Source organism: Xiphias gladius, chromosome 21 (genome assembly GCF_016859285.1).
Source record: "Xiphias gladius isolate SHS-SW01 ecotype Sanya breed wild chromosome 21, ASM1685928v1, whole genome shotgun sequence".
Lineage (NCBI taxonomy): Eukaryota > Metazoa > Chordata > Actinopteri > Istiophoriformes > Xiphiidae > Xiphias > Xiphias gladius.
Genome location: NC_053420.1, coordinates 136,792 through 153,744, shown reverse-complemented (window position 1 = coordinate 153,744; position 16,953 = coordinate 136,792). Strand labels below are relative to the sequence as shown.

General features: G+C 43.4%; 2 protein-coding genes across 4 annotated transcripts; both read left to right on the top strand.

The window, feature by feature from the left end:
- Nucleotides 1-2,978: 2,978 nt before the first annotated feature.
- snrpb (small nuclear ribonucleoprotein polypeptides B and B1) lies at nt 2,979-7,066 on the top strand. The gene is made up of 7 exons (XM_040158512.1): nt 2,979-3,174; nt 4,612-4,763; nt 5,590-5,701; nt 5,852-6,004; nt 6,080-6,209; nt 6,605-6,736; nt 6,835-7,066. The coding sequence occupies exons 1-7, from the start codon at nt 3,172-3,174 to the stop codon at nt 6,873-6,875; spliced, it is 723 nt and encodes a 240-aa protein (XP_040014446.1). The 5' UTR covers nt 2,979-3,171; the 3' UTR covers nt 6,876-7,066.
- A 1,610-nt stretch (nt 7,067-8,676) lies between these two features.
- Nucleotides 8,677-16,881, top strand: ctsa (cathepsin A). Of its 3 annotated transcripts, none has more exons than XM_040116313.1 (15): nt 8,678-8,832; nt 9,064-9,132; nt 10,137-10,303; nt 10,678-10,789; nt 10,887-10,937; nt 11,046-11,132; nt 11,230-11,385; nt 11,584-11,760; nt 12,100-12,191; nt 12,366-12,444; nt 12,535-12,683; nt 14,399-14,474; nt 15,404-15,493; nt 16,116-16,217; nt 16,460-16,881. In XM_040116313.1, exons 2-15 carry the CDS (start codon nt 9,115-9,117, stop codon nt 16,541-16,543), a joined length of 1,440 nt encoding a protein of 479 aa, XP_039972247.1. In that variant the 5' UTR covers nt 8,678-8,832; nt 9,064-9,114; the 3' UTR covers nt 16,544-16,881. The 3 variants fall into 3 exon arrangements, with proteins under 3 accessions (XP_039972248.1, XP_039972247.1, XP_039972246.1); XM_040116312.1 differs by having other exon boundaries at nt 8,946-9,132; XM_040116314.1 differs by lacking the exon at nt 10,887-10,937 and having other exon boundaries at nt 8,677-8,832; nt 8,946-9,132.
- The last annotated feature ends 72 nt before the right edge of the window (nt 16,882-16,953 follow it).

Below are 16,953 nucleotides of genomic sequence, written 5' to 3'. Positions count from 1 at the left end.
GTGCACAGAACTGTTAGTATAAGGGTCGTGTCTTCCTCACTACATGCACATCTAGTTGATGCAGCTTGGGTGCGTCTTACAACCAGATGTATCTACAGCCTCTCACACGTTAGCAGGAAACGGCAAAGCCAATCCAAATCCGATGTGGTCTGTCTGCATTTTCTGTTGTTGTAGTGAAAATTGGATATTGTGGAGAGGTAAAAATGTTTTGTCGAGTTCCTTTTTAAATGTTGTGATTTTTTATGTATAAAACTCTTCTCATGCAAATGTAACATAATGTCACCGAAGACGGTAGGTGATCTATATAATCCTTGGTTTATGTAACTTATTGAAATCTGCCTCACTTCAAGTTGCTGTTATTGCGGGGTATAGCTAATGCTGTGCATGCAAACTCCCAATTTTATGCAGTAAAATTAATGTATATATTTGCTGGCTGGCTCTATATCTAATGCCAAATGTTTACGTCAAGGAGAAGCTAGTGACATGGTGTTTGCTTAATAATGCTACATAGCTAATTGCAGCAGAACCTAAGGTCAGGTATATTTTTGTTTAGGTTAGTTACCTGACACACAAACTACGTTTGTTAGCATCCAGCTTTACTGGTCACGTTGTGATATCTTAATAAATGTTTAGACTAAGTGATAGTTAGCTGTAAAATAGTAAGGTTTGGATAACTACAGGTTGACTTTAGGTGGATCTTAGATATAGGATTTAGTTAGTTAAGGTTATAAATTAATTTTTCAGTGCAGAATAAACCTATGACGTAAGTATTTTTATATTCAACTGGTTTATTCTTAAGGAACATGACTTCGTAGATGAATAATGTCTTTGTAATTAGTTATTAATGTAGCCATGTGTAAATACAAATGTTGAAACGTTTTATTTGTTTACCCCCAGCTTAATGTTACTGTTTGCCTGGGTGATCTGCCTGGACCTATTTGTGCAGGCCCAGACAGACACCAGTGCCAATTTAGCAGCCAGCAGGGAGAGTACCCTGCTCTGGTGGCACATATGCAGACCCATAAACATGCTGTTAAACATGAAGGTAATCATCAGAGTCAAAGTAAATGTTATATTTTGTCACACACAATCTGTGTTTACAACTTATTTCTTAGTGATGGTAAGCTTTTTATTTATAAAACAATTTACAGATCATTGTTGTTGTGAACACTGTCACAAGAAAAACAAAAGTTATATCTACAGCTGCCTGAAGACATTATGCACAGGATCCTTGTACTCGTTGTGCTTGAGGACAGTGACCCTGCAGCCAGCACGTTAGCCCTAACCTGCAAAACCTTCGGGAACACAGTGAGCCAGCAGCCATTTCAAGAAAAGGCTCACTTCAGATGGCTCGACAAAAAGTTTAGTAAGTGTCTTTCCTTCTGCCGTCCCTCCGATGTTTCAGTCTGTGGTCACAACAATGACGTCTTGATTTGTGTGGAGATCAGTTCAGTTGACGTTTTGTTCATTTGCTGTCAGAATCGTAACCTCTTTTGACTTCAGGTGTGGTGAACTGGAAAGCATTTTCAGAAGAGCACAAGAGGGAATTCAGGAGGGCCTATCGAATTTCCAGTTGCCTTCAGTGCAGCAGACTATATAAAGACTGTGGTGCAGGCTACTGGAGAAGTGGACGACGAGGAATCCTGCCGGGTTTTACTCTGAGGATGACTTCCCTGGGTTCTGCCGCTGGGACTGTTTTTTGTAGGCTGGGGGCAGAACAGTCTGAGTGCATGACCCCCCTCTCTTCATTACCGCCCAGAGTTGTCATTGTCATGCGGACGTGTTTGTTTTTGTTTTTTTCTATGTTCATCTTTCACCAGTTATAATTAAATTACACACTGATCACTGAAGCTGGTTTTGTTATGTTTATTTCTTCGATGACAGTGGTTTACTTCTACCCTGACTAACAACCCTTCTGATCTTGAACTGACATCAGATCGTCGTCTCACACATTCATTCATTACATACACAGCACAGAATGCACTGCAACTATATTTGTAATCCCTTGATCTTGAACCATGTTAGTGTGATAACACATTAATAGCGTTGCACCTGAAATGGCGAGGTGTTACAGTAGATAATTTCAAACTTTAACAACTGGGATGGCTATGGATCAATAGAAGGGACTTTGTATAATACCCGGATGAATTTTTTGTACAAAAATGTAAAAAATGGGAAGTTGGACCAAACATTCAGGATATGTTTATCACGTTTGTCCCTATGAGCCTATGTAGAACTGGCTGATCAACTGGTAGCACCTGAACTAGTCTGTTTCACTGTGCTGTACCATTCACTTTTTGATATTCTAGACCAGTGAGTCAGTGCTGGTTTTTGTTTCTGCCATTGAGCTGATAAATTTAGATTACTTAACACGTTTGTTAATCTACTATTTTTTTCCTTTAATTTGTAATAACACAATGCAGCTATACATTTTTTGATCAAAATTATTGTTAGGGACAATTCAGTAGTCGCTGGATATTGGTGGGGACATGTCCCTACCATCCCTTCCAAATTATAAGCCTTTGCATCAGTGTTTTTCTGGACTTTAAAGATAGACATAAAATGTGTGAACACAAAATAAGGTTTTGTTTGGAGGAAACTGCATAAAGTTATCACCTCCACTGCTACTAACAGGTTGAGTCCAGGAGGTGCCTGAAAGAAACAACTCAAATATGAATTTCTTTCATGTTAAATACTGTCCAAACGTTCCCATTAAAGTTAGAAAACATATTTCTCACAAGAATGATCCTCCAGATCCTCCCCACCGCTGTTACATTAGTAACCACAGTAATAACTAATAAAGTGCAGTAGTTCCCTTCTTAAATGTAGTCGAGTACGGGAGTAAAGAACAGAACACGGAAATACTCGAGTAAAGTACAAGTACCTCAAAGGTGTACTCAAGTGCAATAATGGAGTAAAAGTACTTAGTTACTTTCCACCACTGACAATTATGAAACTGTACTTAGGTGGAGGATCACTCAGTGGAACGGTACTGCAGGAACCGTGTTATGTTCCCTTTGTTCTGGTAGGAGCAGTGCCGCTGCGGCACGCTCGCTCTGTGTCACTTCCTGTAGCCGCAGATAAAGACGGGCCTGGCGGGAGATCCGCGGGTCAATTTTTTGGGTTTGTTTGGTGAATCCGGCGGCAATCGGAGCCATCAGAACCGCAGACATGGTGAGTGTTTACCGGGCAGAGAGTCCGAGGGCTGCCCACCGCGAGGCTATCCGTATTTTACCAGGTTACGGTTTTATTGTGATGATGACGAGAGTTTGAATGAACATCAGATGAACGTCGGTGAGGCGCCACGGGTCCGCGCGACCCAAATCCATCAATCAGATCAATAATAATTTCGCCCACAAGTATAACTTCCTGCCTCCGTTAACGGGGTCTGAACAACAAACAGCCGGTAACTGCACGTTTGTTTGCCCTATTAGCCGTTAGCTGGCCAGTAGGCTCCCTGGTGTTACTTTCAGTTCGGTCTCCTGGTTAAAAACTGTGTCTCTTAGTTAAAGCTTCGGTTTAGTCTGAGGTTCGACTAGGGTCCCTTCAATTACAGGCTGAGCTACTGATGGTCCGGGAATGGACTCTGCTGCTAAGTCTACGGACCGTCTTCCCGAGTGGATGAGTCCCGAGGCGAACCCAGCTAATATGGCTAACGGCTGCCCTCCGCCCGCAGTTGAACGCCAAAAACACGATGAGCCTGAGTCTTGGTGTTGGTCTTGGTCTTTGGGTCTTAGTATGGGTTAAATCGCATTTTTCCACCGCACGGTACTGGCTTTTGGTACCAGGTATTTCTTCTTCGACTGCAGATGTAGTAGCGACGCCACATTAAACTGCCCTGACGTCGTCAACGCGACACGCACAGGAACAACGGAAGATACCGGAGTGATGCTGTGCTTTATTCTCGGTCAGTTCTGAATATAATATAGTATTATAGCTCAATATAACACAGACTACAATGAGGGGAGCACAGTAGCTTGACTATTTAAAAATGGCAGGTTTGTTCTCGCACAATGATGATGCAAGTACCAGGTACTGTCCACAACTTTTGCCCAATACAAAACCAAAAAAAGGCGAGTCAAGTTGAGCCGGTACCATGTGGTGGGCGTGACTCACCTGTCCTCTTCAGTTGAGGAGGAGCTCGTGATCCAGAACTCTGATCTTAACGAGCTCCAGATATAGATCTGATAAAGAGCTGAAGTGGACTCTCCTGTGTTTAACGAACTGCGTTCAGCTGATCGTTTGTCTACAGAAGAGTCTCAGCTCTGAACTACAGAACTTCACTGGTGGTCTTAAAGAGATGTTACATAGTGATATGTCTTGACTCACAAACAATCTTTGGTAGAGTCCAGTCACATTAACAGACTGAGGTTAACATTTCCCGTGAATTATCTACAGCTACAGATTTTTCTTCTCTGAAGCTAACCAGGTGAGATTAAAGGTTCAGTAAGAGACGCGTTAGTCTGAGATTAGAGTCTGGGATTTTACTGATAAGTGTCCAAAGTGGAACCCAACCCTGATCTGTGTGATACATATGTTTATATGTGTTTATTGAGGTGGAGTGGAAAGGTTATGATGTCACAGTGACGTCCCATCTTTGTTTGGTTTTAGACGGTGGGGAAGAGCAGTAAGATGCTGCAGCACATCGACTTCAGGATGAGGTGCATCCTGCAGGACGGTCGCATCTTCATCGGCACCTTTAAAGCCTTCGACAAACACATGAACCTGATCCTGTGCGACTGCGACGAGTTCAGGAAGATCAAGTAGGTTCAAAGTTCAACCTGTCACCTGATCATTACCTTAATTATTGATTTTTAATTGTTTCATTTCACTCATTTAGTCAGAAATATTTTTTGTTTTTAGTTTTTTTTGTGAATTGTTGAGGATGGCAGCTAACGATTTATTTTTTTAAATTAATTTCTCTAATTGAATGTTTAAATGTTAAAATTTTTCAGTCTGACTCTTTTACCAACAGAAATATTCAGCTTAAAATGATCAGCGACAGAAAAACTAGTCTTTTCACCAGTTTCGTTTTTAAATCACTGAAACTTATTAGTCATTTAAGTTCTCAGAATGAATTGGGTGTTTTTTATAGAGCTACAGTTGATCGGTCGATTGATCGATTGTCAGAAAAATAATTGGCAACTATTTTGATAATCGACTTTGTCGTTTTTCAGTTTAAATTGAATCTTTGAATTTTGGACTGAACAAGATATTTGAAGATTTTGATGATATTTCCTGGACTGAATGATTGGGGAAAATAAAAGGATTAATCGACAATGAAAACAGTGGTTAGTTTTGAATACTTTTACCTCTTCAGTCTTCATTTCATTCTTGTTAATCACTTAAAGCTTCTGTCTTTCCACCTTTTTGAATCTGACAACTTTCAGCTCAGTATTCATTGTCTGAAAAGATCAGAAGATTTAAAACTTAGAATTTCCTTGAAGAATCATCGTGAACCGTGAGGAAACACATCATCCTTCAGTTAATGTCGAGACGTCAACAGCTGAACCAATAAAATTGTGTGTTTGTCATGTTGTCAGTCAGCACCAAGGCATGCGTAATGGGTCTTAATTTTCCCTCCTTCAGGCCGAAGAACTCGAAGCAGCCAGAGCGGGAGGAGAAGAGGGTTCTGGGTCTGGTTCTGCTGAGGGGGGAGAACCTGGTTTCTATGACTGTTGAAGGCCCGCCCCCTAAAGATGTAAGTGTTACCTTCAGCTTAGATGTTTCTGGCTTTGGATTTCGGCCGTCGATCAACCTTGATTGTCCAAACACTTGGTGTTCGCTTACAAGCTCCTGTGTCCTGTCTGTTTGAAAACTTTAAACTCCGAACTCGCTTTCCTGTGTTCAGACTGGCATAGCCCGGGTCCCATTGGCAGGTGTGGCCGGGGGTCCAGGTGTGGGTCGTGCAGCGGGTCGTGGGGTCCCTGCAGGAGCTCCGATGCCTCAGGCTCCGGCAGGACTTGCCGGGCCCGTCAGAGGGGTGGGAGGGCCTTCGCAGCAGGTAAACATAGCAACATCTCCTCATTGCTCAGGTATTTGTGTGTTCGGGTGATGATGGCTTCCTTTGTGTGTCCAGGTGATGACCCCGCAGGGCAGAGGGACGGTTGCCGCAGCTGCAGCGGGTGCGAGCATCGCTGGGGCCCCCACACAGTATCCGCCTGGCCGAGGAGCCCCGCCCCCGATGGGCCGCGGAGCCCCACCTCCAGGTGAGAGGAACTGTCATGTCACGTTTATCACCTGTACAACCAGACTGAAACCTACTGAGTTTCAGACTGACAGGACACACCTACATGGCCCTATGACACCTGAGGGTTCAGGATTAAACTCGTCACGGTCAGCAGAGTCCTGCTCGCTCTGTTACTAAGCAACTCAGCTGGTGCATTCAGGTGGAGCAAGAAAGTCCAGCGCTCTGGTCACACTGGTCACACTGGTCATTCAAATATTCGCCAGTAGTTCTCACTGAAGCTTCGAAGCGCATCGTTTTTCAAATAAGAGGTGCCCCGATCTGATACAGTACTTATGGTCCTGTCAGCTGATTTGGTGTTCCCTGGTGACTCTTGCTGCATTCTGATTGGTTGTTACCTGGCCCCTCCCCCTGCAGGTATGATGGGCCCGCCCCCTGGCATGAGGCCCCCGATGGGTCCGCCAATGGGGATGCCTCCCGGTCCAGGTCGAGGAGCTCCGATGGGGATGCCCCCTCCAGGCATGAGGCCACCACCCCCTGGCATGAGAGGTAAGCTGTTACCATGAAGACAGTTTGGTCACTTCTGAGGAGCCAATCACATTACAGCATCATTAATCATTATATTCTGCTCTGGTCTGTGTTTTTAGGACCACCCCCTCCTGGGATGAGACCGCCCCCCCGGCCTTGAAGAATCCCTGCCCCTCACTCATCTGTTGTATAGATTTTTTTTTTTTTTTTTTTTTAATTTCCCTTTTTAAATCTTCTGATTTGTGTGTGTGCTTTTGTTTTGTTTTTTTTTATAAAGTTTTTGATTTCAGCTTAGCTGTGTTTTCAGCTTCCACTGTAACTGGTTCAATAAAGGTCTGGAGTAACAGCCAATCAGAGCTCAGATTACCTCATTAATATTTAAACAGGAAGTGGAACTGCAGGTCAACAACATGAACAGATTTTGAAATATTAAACTGTAAAATGATATTTTCAAACAGTCAACAGAACAATAATACCACATAATGTGTACTGCACACTGATCATTACAGTACTCTGTTTTGGGGTAGTATACCAACGCTGGCTCTGTATATAAACTTATCAAGTTATAAGACTTGAATGAGAATTGGGTTTACTTTCAGGGAGTCCCCTCCAATGGACTGTTTGACCACTTCTGGAAAACAGCTGGAGAACATCTGAAGCAAAATCAATTCATAACTAATGTAGATTTCCAGCTGCAGACCTGATGTCTTCATCAAACTGAATCATACCGTCACATCTGAGGACCAAAGTATTAACGTTCGTTCTGTTCAACATGTGGGCCTGAACCAAATGTCATCAGTCACAAACAGTCACATCCTCAGAGACCTGCTGACAGTAGTGAAATCTTAAATATTCAACTACTAACGGGTACAAGACTTGTATTTCATCTGTAACTGGTCTGATCCTCAGGAGGAAAACAGTCTGAATATTATTCAAACATCAAATGTACACTTCAAAATATAAGTTCTTAGCATCCTATAAAAGACTGATTAAGCCACTAAATAAGCTTCTGTAAGTGTTCCTGTCAGAACGTGAGTCATTCAAATATTAATACACCACAGGTCTAATTATAAACGGCAACTGAAATGGTTATAAATTAAATTGATTCACGTTAATCTGAAACACTCACCTGCCGACTTTTGCAGACCTGGGGGGAGCTGGGTTGGCTACTACCTGTGAAAATATATTGACAGTGTAATAGAGTTAAAGAATGCAAATGCTATTGATTAGGACCTATAAGCTGATCAACTCTCCTTCAGACCAGAACCAGAACCTTTGCTTTATACCTGGGGGACAGGTTTATGGGGATTTAATATAAATCACTATTATTCAATTCTTCAAAGCTGGTTTGCAGTATATCTGGGCCCGTTGTCACGGCAACAAGTCCATATAAAAAAAAAACTGCTTATTAATCAGCTGATTCACAGTTGATTGTGTGTCAGAACCAGACTTTTCACCAAACATGGACTTCTCAGACATTGCTGAGTCAGTTCCTTGCAGAGAGACAAGGAGGAGGAGGATGATGAGTGATTAAGATGAGGGCCAGGATGAACAGGATGAACATGAGGATGATGATGAGAGTGATGAAGATGAGCTGTGGAAGATTATCTAATGAGCTGATTAAAAAAGTCCGCTTGAACACGTCAGCAGATCTACTACACAGGTACAGTGAAGGTTTTATTTGAAAAACTTTGAAGCCAGAACACGAACAGTCAGTGCAGAACGATATAGACCAGAAAACTGTTCCTCAGAACTCATCTAGATTAACATGCTGAAATCAGGCTAAAATGAGCCTGTAAAACCGAATTCTCTTCCAGATTATTTAGTTTAAGGGTGGATTTGTCTCACGCTCTTATTCTGAAAAAAAAGCAACGAGCAGAGAGTTGAAACCCTGATCAGCACTTGTTTGACTGACTGAGTGCTGGTCATGTGACTGAGGGTACAACACACAGGCAGGTGTGTTGGGGAGCGTCCCAGCATGCACTGGGGCAACAGCTAGTGTGTGACCCTGTTTGTTACTGCAGTTACTTGTTCCACACACTTCGATCAGTCTGAAGCATCAGATATCAGCAGCGACATTTGGATCCTTTTTAGTGTAAAAAACTTTGATGTCTTGTGTAAGTAAAGTCGACTCTTTATCATGAACATTAACAGAGATCATAGTGATTTCCTCAGACACCCGCGTGTTCTTCTTCATTACTAATATAAGCAACATCTGAATCTGAACAAGGCTTCCACAAGGCTTCCGCCTGAAGCCTCTTGATCCTAATCCAAGTGACTGTCAATAAACTGGATGTCATGTGACCGGCCGCTGTCATATGATCGAGGTGATTCTTTATTGTCGGCAGCTGGCTGCAGTCACAACTTTACCTGCTGTGAGAGAAACCAAGTGAAGCTAGATGCAGACGGCGGTAAAGGTGAGTTTGTTACTGTTGACTGACAGAAAGGTTCTTAGCCTTCTCTCTTAAACTTTGTGGTTTGTGAGTGTTAGCAATTAGCCTGAGCTAACATGTTTCCGGGTTAAAACTATCCTCAGTGAGTTAAACCGTGGAAATTAAACGAGTGTTTGAGTCTGTGGCTGATGTGATCAGTTAGGAGTCAGTCTGACAGAGAAACAGCAGGTTGAAGAAATTGCTCCCGTTCTGCCCCCATGTCCTCCGGAATGTTATTTACCAAACTTCATTGAAAAACACGTGAATTTTACATTTGTTATGTCACCGGGCTAAAACAACCATCTAATTAATAACGGGTAACACCGAATTTGAATCGGAGACTTCTTTTGATATAATCAGCTGACAGATCCTCCACCACAAACATTGCTTCCTCTTAAAATCGTGTGTTTCACACTCGTTCTCACAGCCTGGTGGCGCTCCCTGTTGTGTTTTTTGTTTTGTTTTTTCTCTTCTCTGTTGTTCGCCGAACTTGATATTCAAATACCGCATTTTAACGCGTATTTACTCACTTGGCGAAATTGTTTAAGTAATGACTTAAACAAATCGAGAGTCGATAAGTTCTGATGATAGAAAAGCGTTATTTTGCCCCATTTAAAACGTAATTTGTACAAGACCCGGTTCCTGTGTTCCCTCGGTCATGTTATTTGCCAAACTTTATTTTTTTCATCATTTCATTCTCTTTCTGGAAAAAAATCAACTACGCACATTTTTTCCCCTTTTTTAAAATATCACGTTTCCGAAATAGTTCCTTTAAACCTGCAGCGCCCCCTGCTGTAGACCTATGCAGAACTCACCTCCCACTGAGCGAATGAAATGTAAGTGGAACCAACAGATGACAAGCTGAGTGGCTTGCATCTCTGGGTCATTTTTAGGAAGATATTCGGATGCAGGTGGTGGTGTTGATGTCACTTCCTGTCTGATTTCAGATGCAGGGGGTGCTGGTGATGTCACTTCCTGTCTGATTTCAGATGCAGGGGGTGCTGGTGATGTGTTACTTCCTGTCCTCTCTACTGGGGGGTGATGCGGCTCCGGCTGCAGATGAGGTGACTTACCTGCCCGGTCTGCAGAAACAGCCGAGCTTCAGACATTACTCTGGATACCTGAGTGTGGCCGATGGAAAACACCTGCACTACTGGTCAGCACCTGAGAAAAACACCTGACACAAATCTATTATGTTAATAAATTCTGACACTTGTAAATTTTCACCTGAATTCTATAATACCAGCTGTCGGTGTCTTAACACTGGAGCATTTTCTGAAAATCAAAATGAACCCGAGGACACGTCGTCATCGCCTGCTTTTTCTACTTGAGCATCATTTAATCACCTGCGTACATTTTCGCTTGCGTTCAGTACATCGCCAGTATAGCCCCCTGGTTGTATTGGTGATACAACACCTGCGTGTCTAACGCACCTCAATCCTTCAGATGGAGGTTCAGGTGAACCTTGCTACGTCACCTGTGTGTTCACCTGGGCGTCGGTACATCAACTGAATGTGGGATTATTTTCAGGTTCCTGGAGTCCCAGAACAACCCTTCCTCTGACCCGGTGGTGTTGTGGTTGAATGGCGGCCCCGGCTGCAGCTCTCTGGACGGACTGCTGACTGAACATGGACCCTTTCTGGTAGGTAACCTCTGACTCCGCCCACCTGACCCACACCCCCTTGTATCAGTGTGACGTCACAGTGACACCTGCTGACCTCTGACCTCTGTCGATTAAGATCCAGGATGACGGAGTGACACTCCAGTACAATCCGTACTCCTGGAACAAGGTCAGTTAACCACTTACAGGTTAAATCTGCACGCCATCATGGGACTCGGGGTTTGGTCGAATGGTTAATGTGTTCCTGTAAACTGATTGGTTCACTGTTTCTGGGCAGATTGCCAATATGTTGTACCTGGAGTCTCCAGCAGGAGTCGGCTTCTCTTACTCTGACGATAAGAAATACGTCACCAATGACACAGAGGTCAGTGACACAACTGAAACTCAGGTCCTGATTGGCTCACAGATCAGATGTTTTATGTTTTTTGTTTTTTTCCTCTTTCTTCTTTCTTCCTCTTCAGGTGTCAATGAACAACTACCTGGCTCTGAAGGAGTTCTTCAATCTGTTTCCAGAGTTCAGCAAGAACAAACTTTTCCTAACCGGAGAGAGTTATGGAGGAATCTACATTCCGACGCTGGCCGAGAGAGTGATGGAGGATGCCAGCCTGAACCTGCAGGTATGTACTGGTACTGTGGTATTACACACTGATAGTGCATGTAGTAATTTTGTGGAAATATTTTGGATACACAGTAATGTTGCAGTATTTAGGCTTAAGAATGCAAGGTGAAGACAGAAGTGTCAGATCGCTGTCAGCCTGCGGAACGCTAACATTAGCAACCTTGTAATGTTACCTGTGTCTTACCTGTCGTGCCAGGGCATTGCCGTGGGAAATGGGATGTCGAGCTACAAGATGAATGATAACTCTTTGGTGTACTTCGCCTACTACCACGGCCTGCTGGGAAGTCAACTGTGGACCAATCTGCAGACGTTCTGCTGCAGCAACGGGACATGCAACTTCTACGACAACCAAGAACCGACCTGCAGTGACAGCGTGAGTCTGAACCAGTCGGAACCTGGTTTTGTATGCAGCCAGTCTAAACTGGATGGATGGATTTAAAAAAAAAAAAAAAAAAATCAGGTCTAAAAATGTCTGAACTACTCTGAATCCATCTGGTTAATCTTATAATTAAGTGGAGATTGGTTTATTACCAGTCTGAGCCCATATGGACTAGTTTATTTTTTCAGTTAGTCTTAACCTGGTTTAGTTGTCATGGTGGTCTGCATTCTTTAATTTGGCCATATCACATCTGAACTGGTTTATAAAGAGTAAATCTGGTTTTTCAGGGTCAAGTCCTAGTTTGTCTCAGGTGTTTTTGTGTTTCATCTGCAGTTGTCGGAAGTTCAGGACATCGTCTACAGTTCGGGACTGAACATATACAACCTGTACGCTTCTTGTCCAGGTGGAGTTCGCCAGAGACTTAGGTGAGCTGTGACCTTTGACCCCTGACTCATCAAAAACACATTTTATTTTGCTGTACAAGTGTAAATGAATTTACACCACATCTAAAACAGAGTCTATAGCTGCTGGCCTTAAACTGGACCAAAGTAACTGACGAGTGTTGACTTCCTGTCATTGATTGATTTATTGATTATCAGTGTTGAACGAGGTGAGCTGGTGATCAGAGATCTAGGGAACTCGTTCATGAGTCATCGGTGGAGTCAGCTTTGGAATCAGGTGAGCATGAAGTCACTTGTGTTGTTACATTAAAGCTGACTCACCTGACTGACAGATACATACCTGGTTTTCCTTTGATTCTGTTTGTAGAAGTTACGAAGTCTGGCGTCTGTCCACCTGTCTGTCCGTCTGGATCCCCCCTGCACCAACTCCACCCCCTCGTTCCTCTACCTGAACAACCCGTATGTCAGAGTCGCCCTGCACATCAGCCCCAAGGCCCTGGATTGGGTCATCTGCAGGTAGCGTACACAACCAGAACTCACCTGTCGAAGTACACCTGAACCCCAAAAAACACCTGGTATGCATCAGTCGGATTACACACCTGTTCAACTATCTGCAGGGAACACTGCACATTTTACACACTCAGAAAGTCACTTTTTCCACTTTCTTTAATGTTGCATCGTTATGCTAAAATTGTTTAAATTATTTTTTTTCCCTCATCAATCTGCACTCAACACCCCATAATGACAAAGTGAAGTATTCAGACCCTTTACTCGGTACTTAGTCGAAGCACCTTTGGCAGCGCTCACAGCCTTGAGCCTTCTTGGGTCTGAAGCAACAAGCTTTGCACATCTGGATTCCAGAGATGTTCGATTGGCTCTCTCCTGAGCCACTCCTGCGTTGTCTTGGTTGTGTGCTTAGGGTCATTGTCCTGTTGAAAGGTGAACCTTCGGCCCAGTCTGAGGTCCTGAGCACTCAGAACCAGGTTTTCATCAAGGACATCTCTGTTCTTTGCTCCGTTCATCTTTCCCTCGTCCCTGCTGCTGAAAAACACCCCCCCAGCATGGTGCTGGCCCCACCATGCTTCACCGTTGGGATGGTATTGAGCAGGTGATGAGTGGTGCCTGGTTTCCTCCAGACATGATGCTTAGATCTGAGGTCAAACAGTTAAGTCTTGGTTTCATCAGACCAAATGATCTTGTTTCTCAAAGTCTGAGAGTCCTTCAGGTTCTTTTATGGAAACTCCAAGCAGCCTTCATGTGTCTTTCACTGAGGAGAGGCTTCAGTCTGGCTTCTCTGACATAAAGGTGGAGTGCTGCAGTGATGGTTGTCCTTCTGGAAGTTTCTCCCTTCTCCGCACAGGATCTCTGGAGCTCAGCCAGAGTGACCAGCGGGTTCTTGGTCACCTCTCTTACCAAGAACCTTCTCCCCCATTGCTCAGTGTGGCCGGGCAGCAGCTCTAGGAAGAGTTCTGGTTGTTCCAAACTTCTTCCATGGAAGAATTATGAAGGCCACTGTGCTGCTGGGAACTTTCAATGCAGCTGAAATGTTTTTGTAACCTTCCCCAGATCTGTTTCTTGACACGATCCTGTCTCTGAGCTCTGCAGGCAGTTCCTTGGACCAGGGCTTGGTTTTTGCTCTGACACGCATGGTCAGCTGTGAGACGTTATATAGACAATTGTGTGTGCCTTTCCACACCATGTCCAATGGATTGAATCTGCCACAGGTGGACTCCAGTCAAGGTGTAGAAACATCTCAAAGATGATCAAGAGAAATGGGAGGCACCTGAGCTAAGTGTCACAGCAAAGGGTCTGAATACTTATGTCAGTGTGATAATTCAGTTTTTCCTTTCGTAAATTTGAAGAAAAATTCTGTTTTCACTGTCATTATAAGGTATTGATTGTAGATTGAGTGAAAAAATTAATTTTAAATGTTATGATGCAGCCTGATGCTTAAACCATTTTAGAAATCTTTCTGACTGTACATCTGTCCCACTACACTTTTTTTTAATTTTTTTTTATTTTTTATTTTATTTTTTATACATCTACACGTGTACTTCACACACCTGTGTACACACGTGTGAGAGACACACCTGTCCCATTCCACACTACACTGATTTTATATTGTCCCTGACTTATTTATTTCTGGCGCTCGTGTTTGTGTATCTGTGTTTGTCATTCCTCTGCTCTGATAAGGTTGTAAGAAACCTTTTGACCTCTGCCTTGTGTTGCAGCGCTGAGGTGAATTTGAAATATGGTCGTGTCTACATGGACGTCAGAAAACAGTACCTGAAACTGCTCTCTGCTCTGGTCAGTGAATACACCTTCTCTTTTAATGTTTTTAATGCAAAAAACCACCAAAGAACACAGCTGTTCTCCATCATACCAGACCTCATCCGCAGTCTTATTGTTTTGGACCACCTCACCAAAGTTAGACTTATAAGATGACGAGTTGTGTTACATAAAAAATACATTGAATTTCATGCATCGTGCTTTCATACCGGTTTGCCTTCAGCGGGTTGACCACTACCTGCCGGCCAGCATGCCAACCATAAATGAGCTGGCCAGACTTGACTACTGGCCTGTTTACCTGAAACCCCTTCACATCCAGAGATGATAAACTCAAAACAGCAGCTTTCATTATTGGTCTGTCAGATAATTTACCTTTTTAGTTAAGCAGCAACACCTGGATCCAAAACCTGCAGCCGCCTTTATCTCGTGCATCGTGCAGTGATAGATTCTGAGCAGGACTGGATCATCTCGAGTGAGTTTATACTCACCACGCTGCTCAAAAGTCTCTCTGGTGAACTACTGTACTGCTTTCAACCACCAACTGACTCCAGTCACTTCTTTTTAATCTGTGTTAAGATACTATCAGTGACACTGGCTTTCCTTACCTCACCTGATGTTTTCAGGTGTACAAAAATACAAATACAACACACAAAATGTGGCAGGAATAGGAGGGATTGTGCCTTTTGTGCCACTGGAAGGCTTTTGATATGAAACATCTACAAGAAGTTTGATTTTCACTGGGAGCTGATGGGAGCTCTTGTTGGTTACGTCATTAAAACAGTCACAGATGGTTTATTGCCTCATCCTTGGATTGTGACTTCAGCTGGTGATTGGCTGATGTCGTCTGGTGGGTGTGGCCTGTTAATCCAGGTGTGGGTGGGTGGTGTGGGGCGGGGCGGGGCGGGGCGGGGCATGTCCTAGTTAATGGTTTGTGGTGTCCTCTGTAGAAGTACCGGGTCCTGGTGTATAACGGAGACGTGGACATGGCCTGTAACTTCATGGGAGATGAGTGGTTCGTCGAGTCTCTGCACCAGGAGGTAACTTTCTTTAAATTGATCAATAATAAATACATGGATCCACCTGTGATCACAGAAAACATCTGCAGAGTCTTCTGTTACATGTTTCCTCAGTTTAACTGATGATCAGCTCAGATTTTCTTTTTTTTTTTTTTTTTTTTTTTTTTTTGCGATAGTTTGGTCTTCGGCTTTAACAGTCTCAGTCTTTGAAGACCGAACCAGCAGTGTGCGGATGCAGTCAAGTAACCAAACATGCTGAAGGAAAATAAGTGTTTTTATAATCCAGGATGTGTGAACTCAGTCCCACTGCTTCGAACAAATATTTCTCATTTAGTTTTTCTCTTTGTATATACAACTTCCTTGGGTTACATGAAAGTCTCTTTAAATATAAGAGACTTTCACACACTCTAATTTTCACACACAAATGCAGTGAAATGCTGCACTGTAGGAAAGATGCGGTAGAGAAATACAGGAGAGGGTGGTAAACGCAAATCATTGTCATGAGGATCTATTAATGTTTGTCTGAATAAACCCCGCTACTGATCCATGAGTTTGGTTCAGCACGTCTGTAGTAATTAATGACATCGGGTAGTCTCCACGTGTCAAGAAGTCTCTGGGTGGACTAACCTCAGGTGTCTCTCAGGTGGCGGTTCAGAGGCGTCCATGGCACTACAACAATGAAGACGGTCTGCAGGTTGGAGGCTTCGTTAAAGAGTTTGACAACATTGCTTTCCTCACCGTCAAGGTAAATCCCATCATCACCTGACCCTCATTGACCTTGTGATGTCATCTTTAGGGGGCAGGGCTCTGCTGGTGCTCACCTGACAGTCTCTGTGATTTTATGATCGGAGGTTTCATGAATTTTGATCCACATTCTGCACAGATTGCTGATCTGTGACCTGTTTTACTGATGATTGATTTTTTTTTTTCTGTGATTGGTGAGTTTGTTTACTCATTTGCTTACTTTTGACCTCTGACCTCCTGCAGGGTTCTGGTCACATGGTTCCATCAGATAAACCAAGTGCTGCCTTCACCATGTTCACCAGATTCATTGAGAGACAACCCTACTGACCCCTGACCTCTGCAGATCAACTTTCCCTCCTGCTGTTTGTTAGGACTCCTCAGGCTGCCATACTTTTTATGATTGATTTTGTTTTTGTTTTTATTTTTTTCCCTCACTGCCAACCAATCAGCATAGCTCGCTTCTGTGTTGCCTGGCAACCAGATTATTGTTGCAGGAAAAGAAACGTCTCAACCTCAGTCAGTCACCTGGCAGCCTTATGTGGTTGTCCATGGAAACAAGAACTGCCGTCAGTCTGTCCGTTGATTTAATGTGAAACATCTTCTGGTGTTCTGTTTTGATTTTTAAAGGGAAAAAACAGAAAATAAAGTTGGATTCTTAACGTGGACTCGACTGATGTTTTCATTTCATCTGGACCAGGTCTGACTGTGGTGGGGAAAAACTTGAACCAGCAGTGATT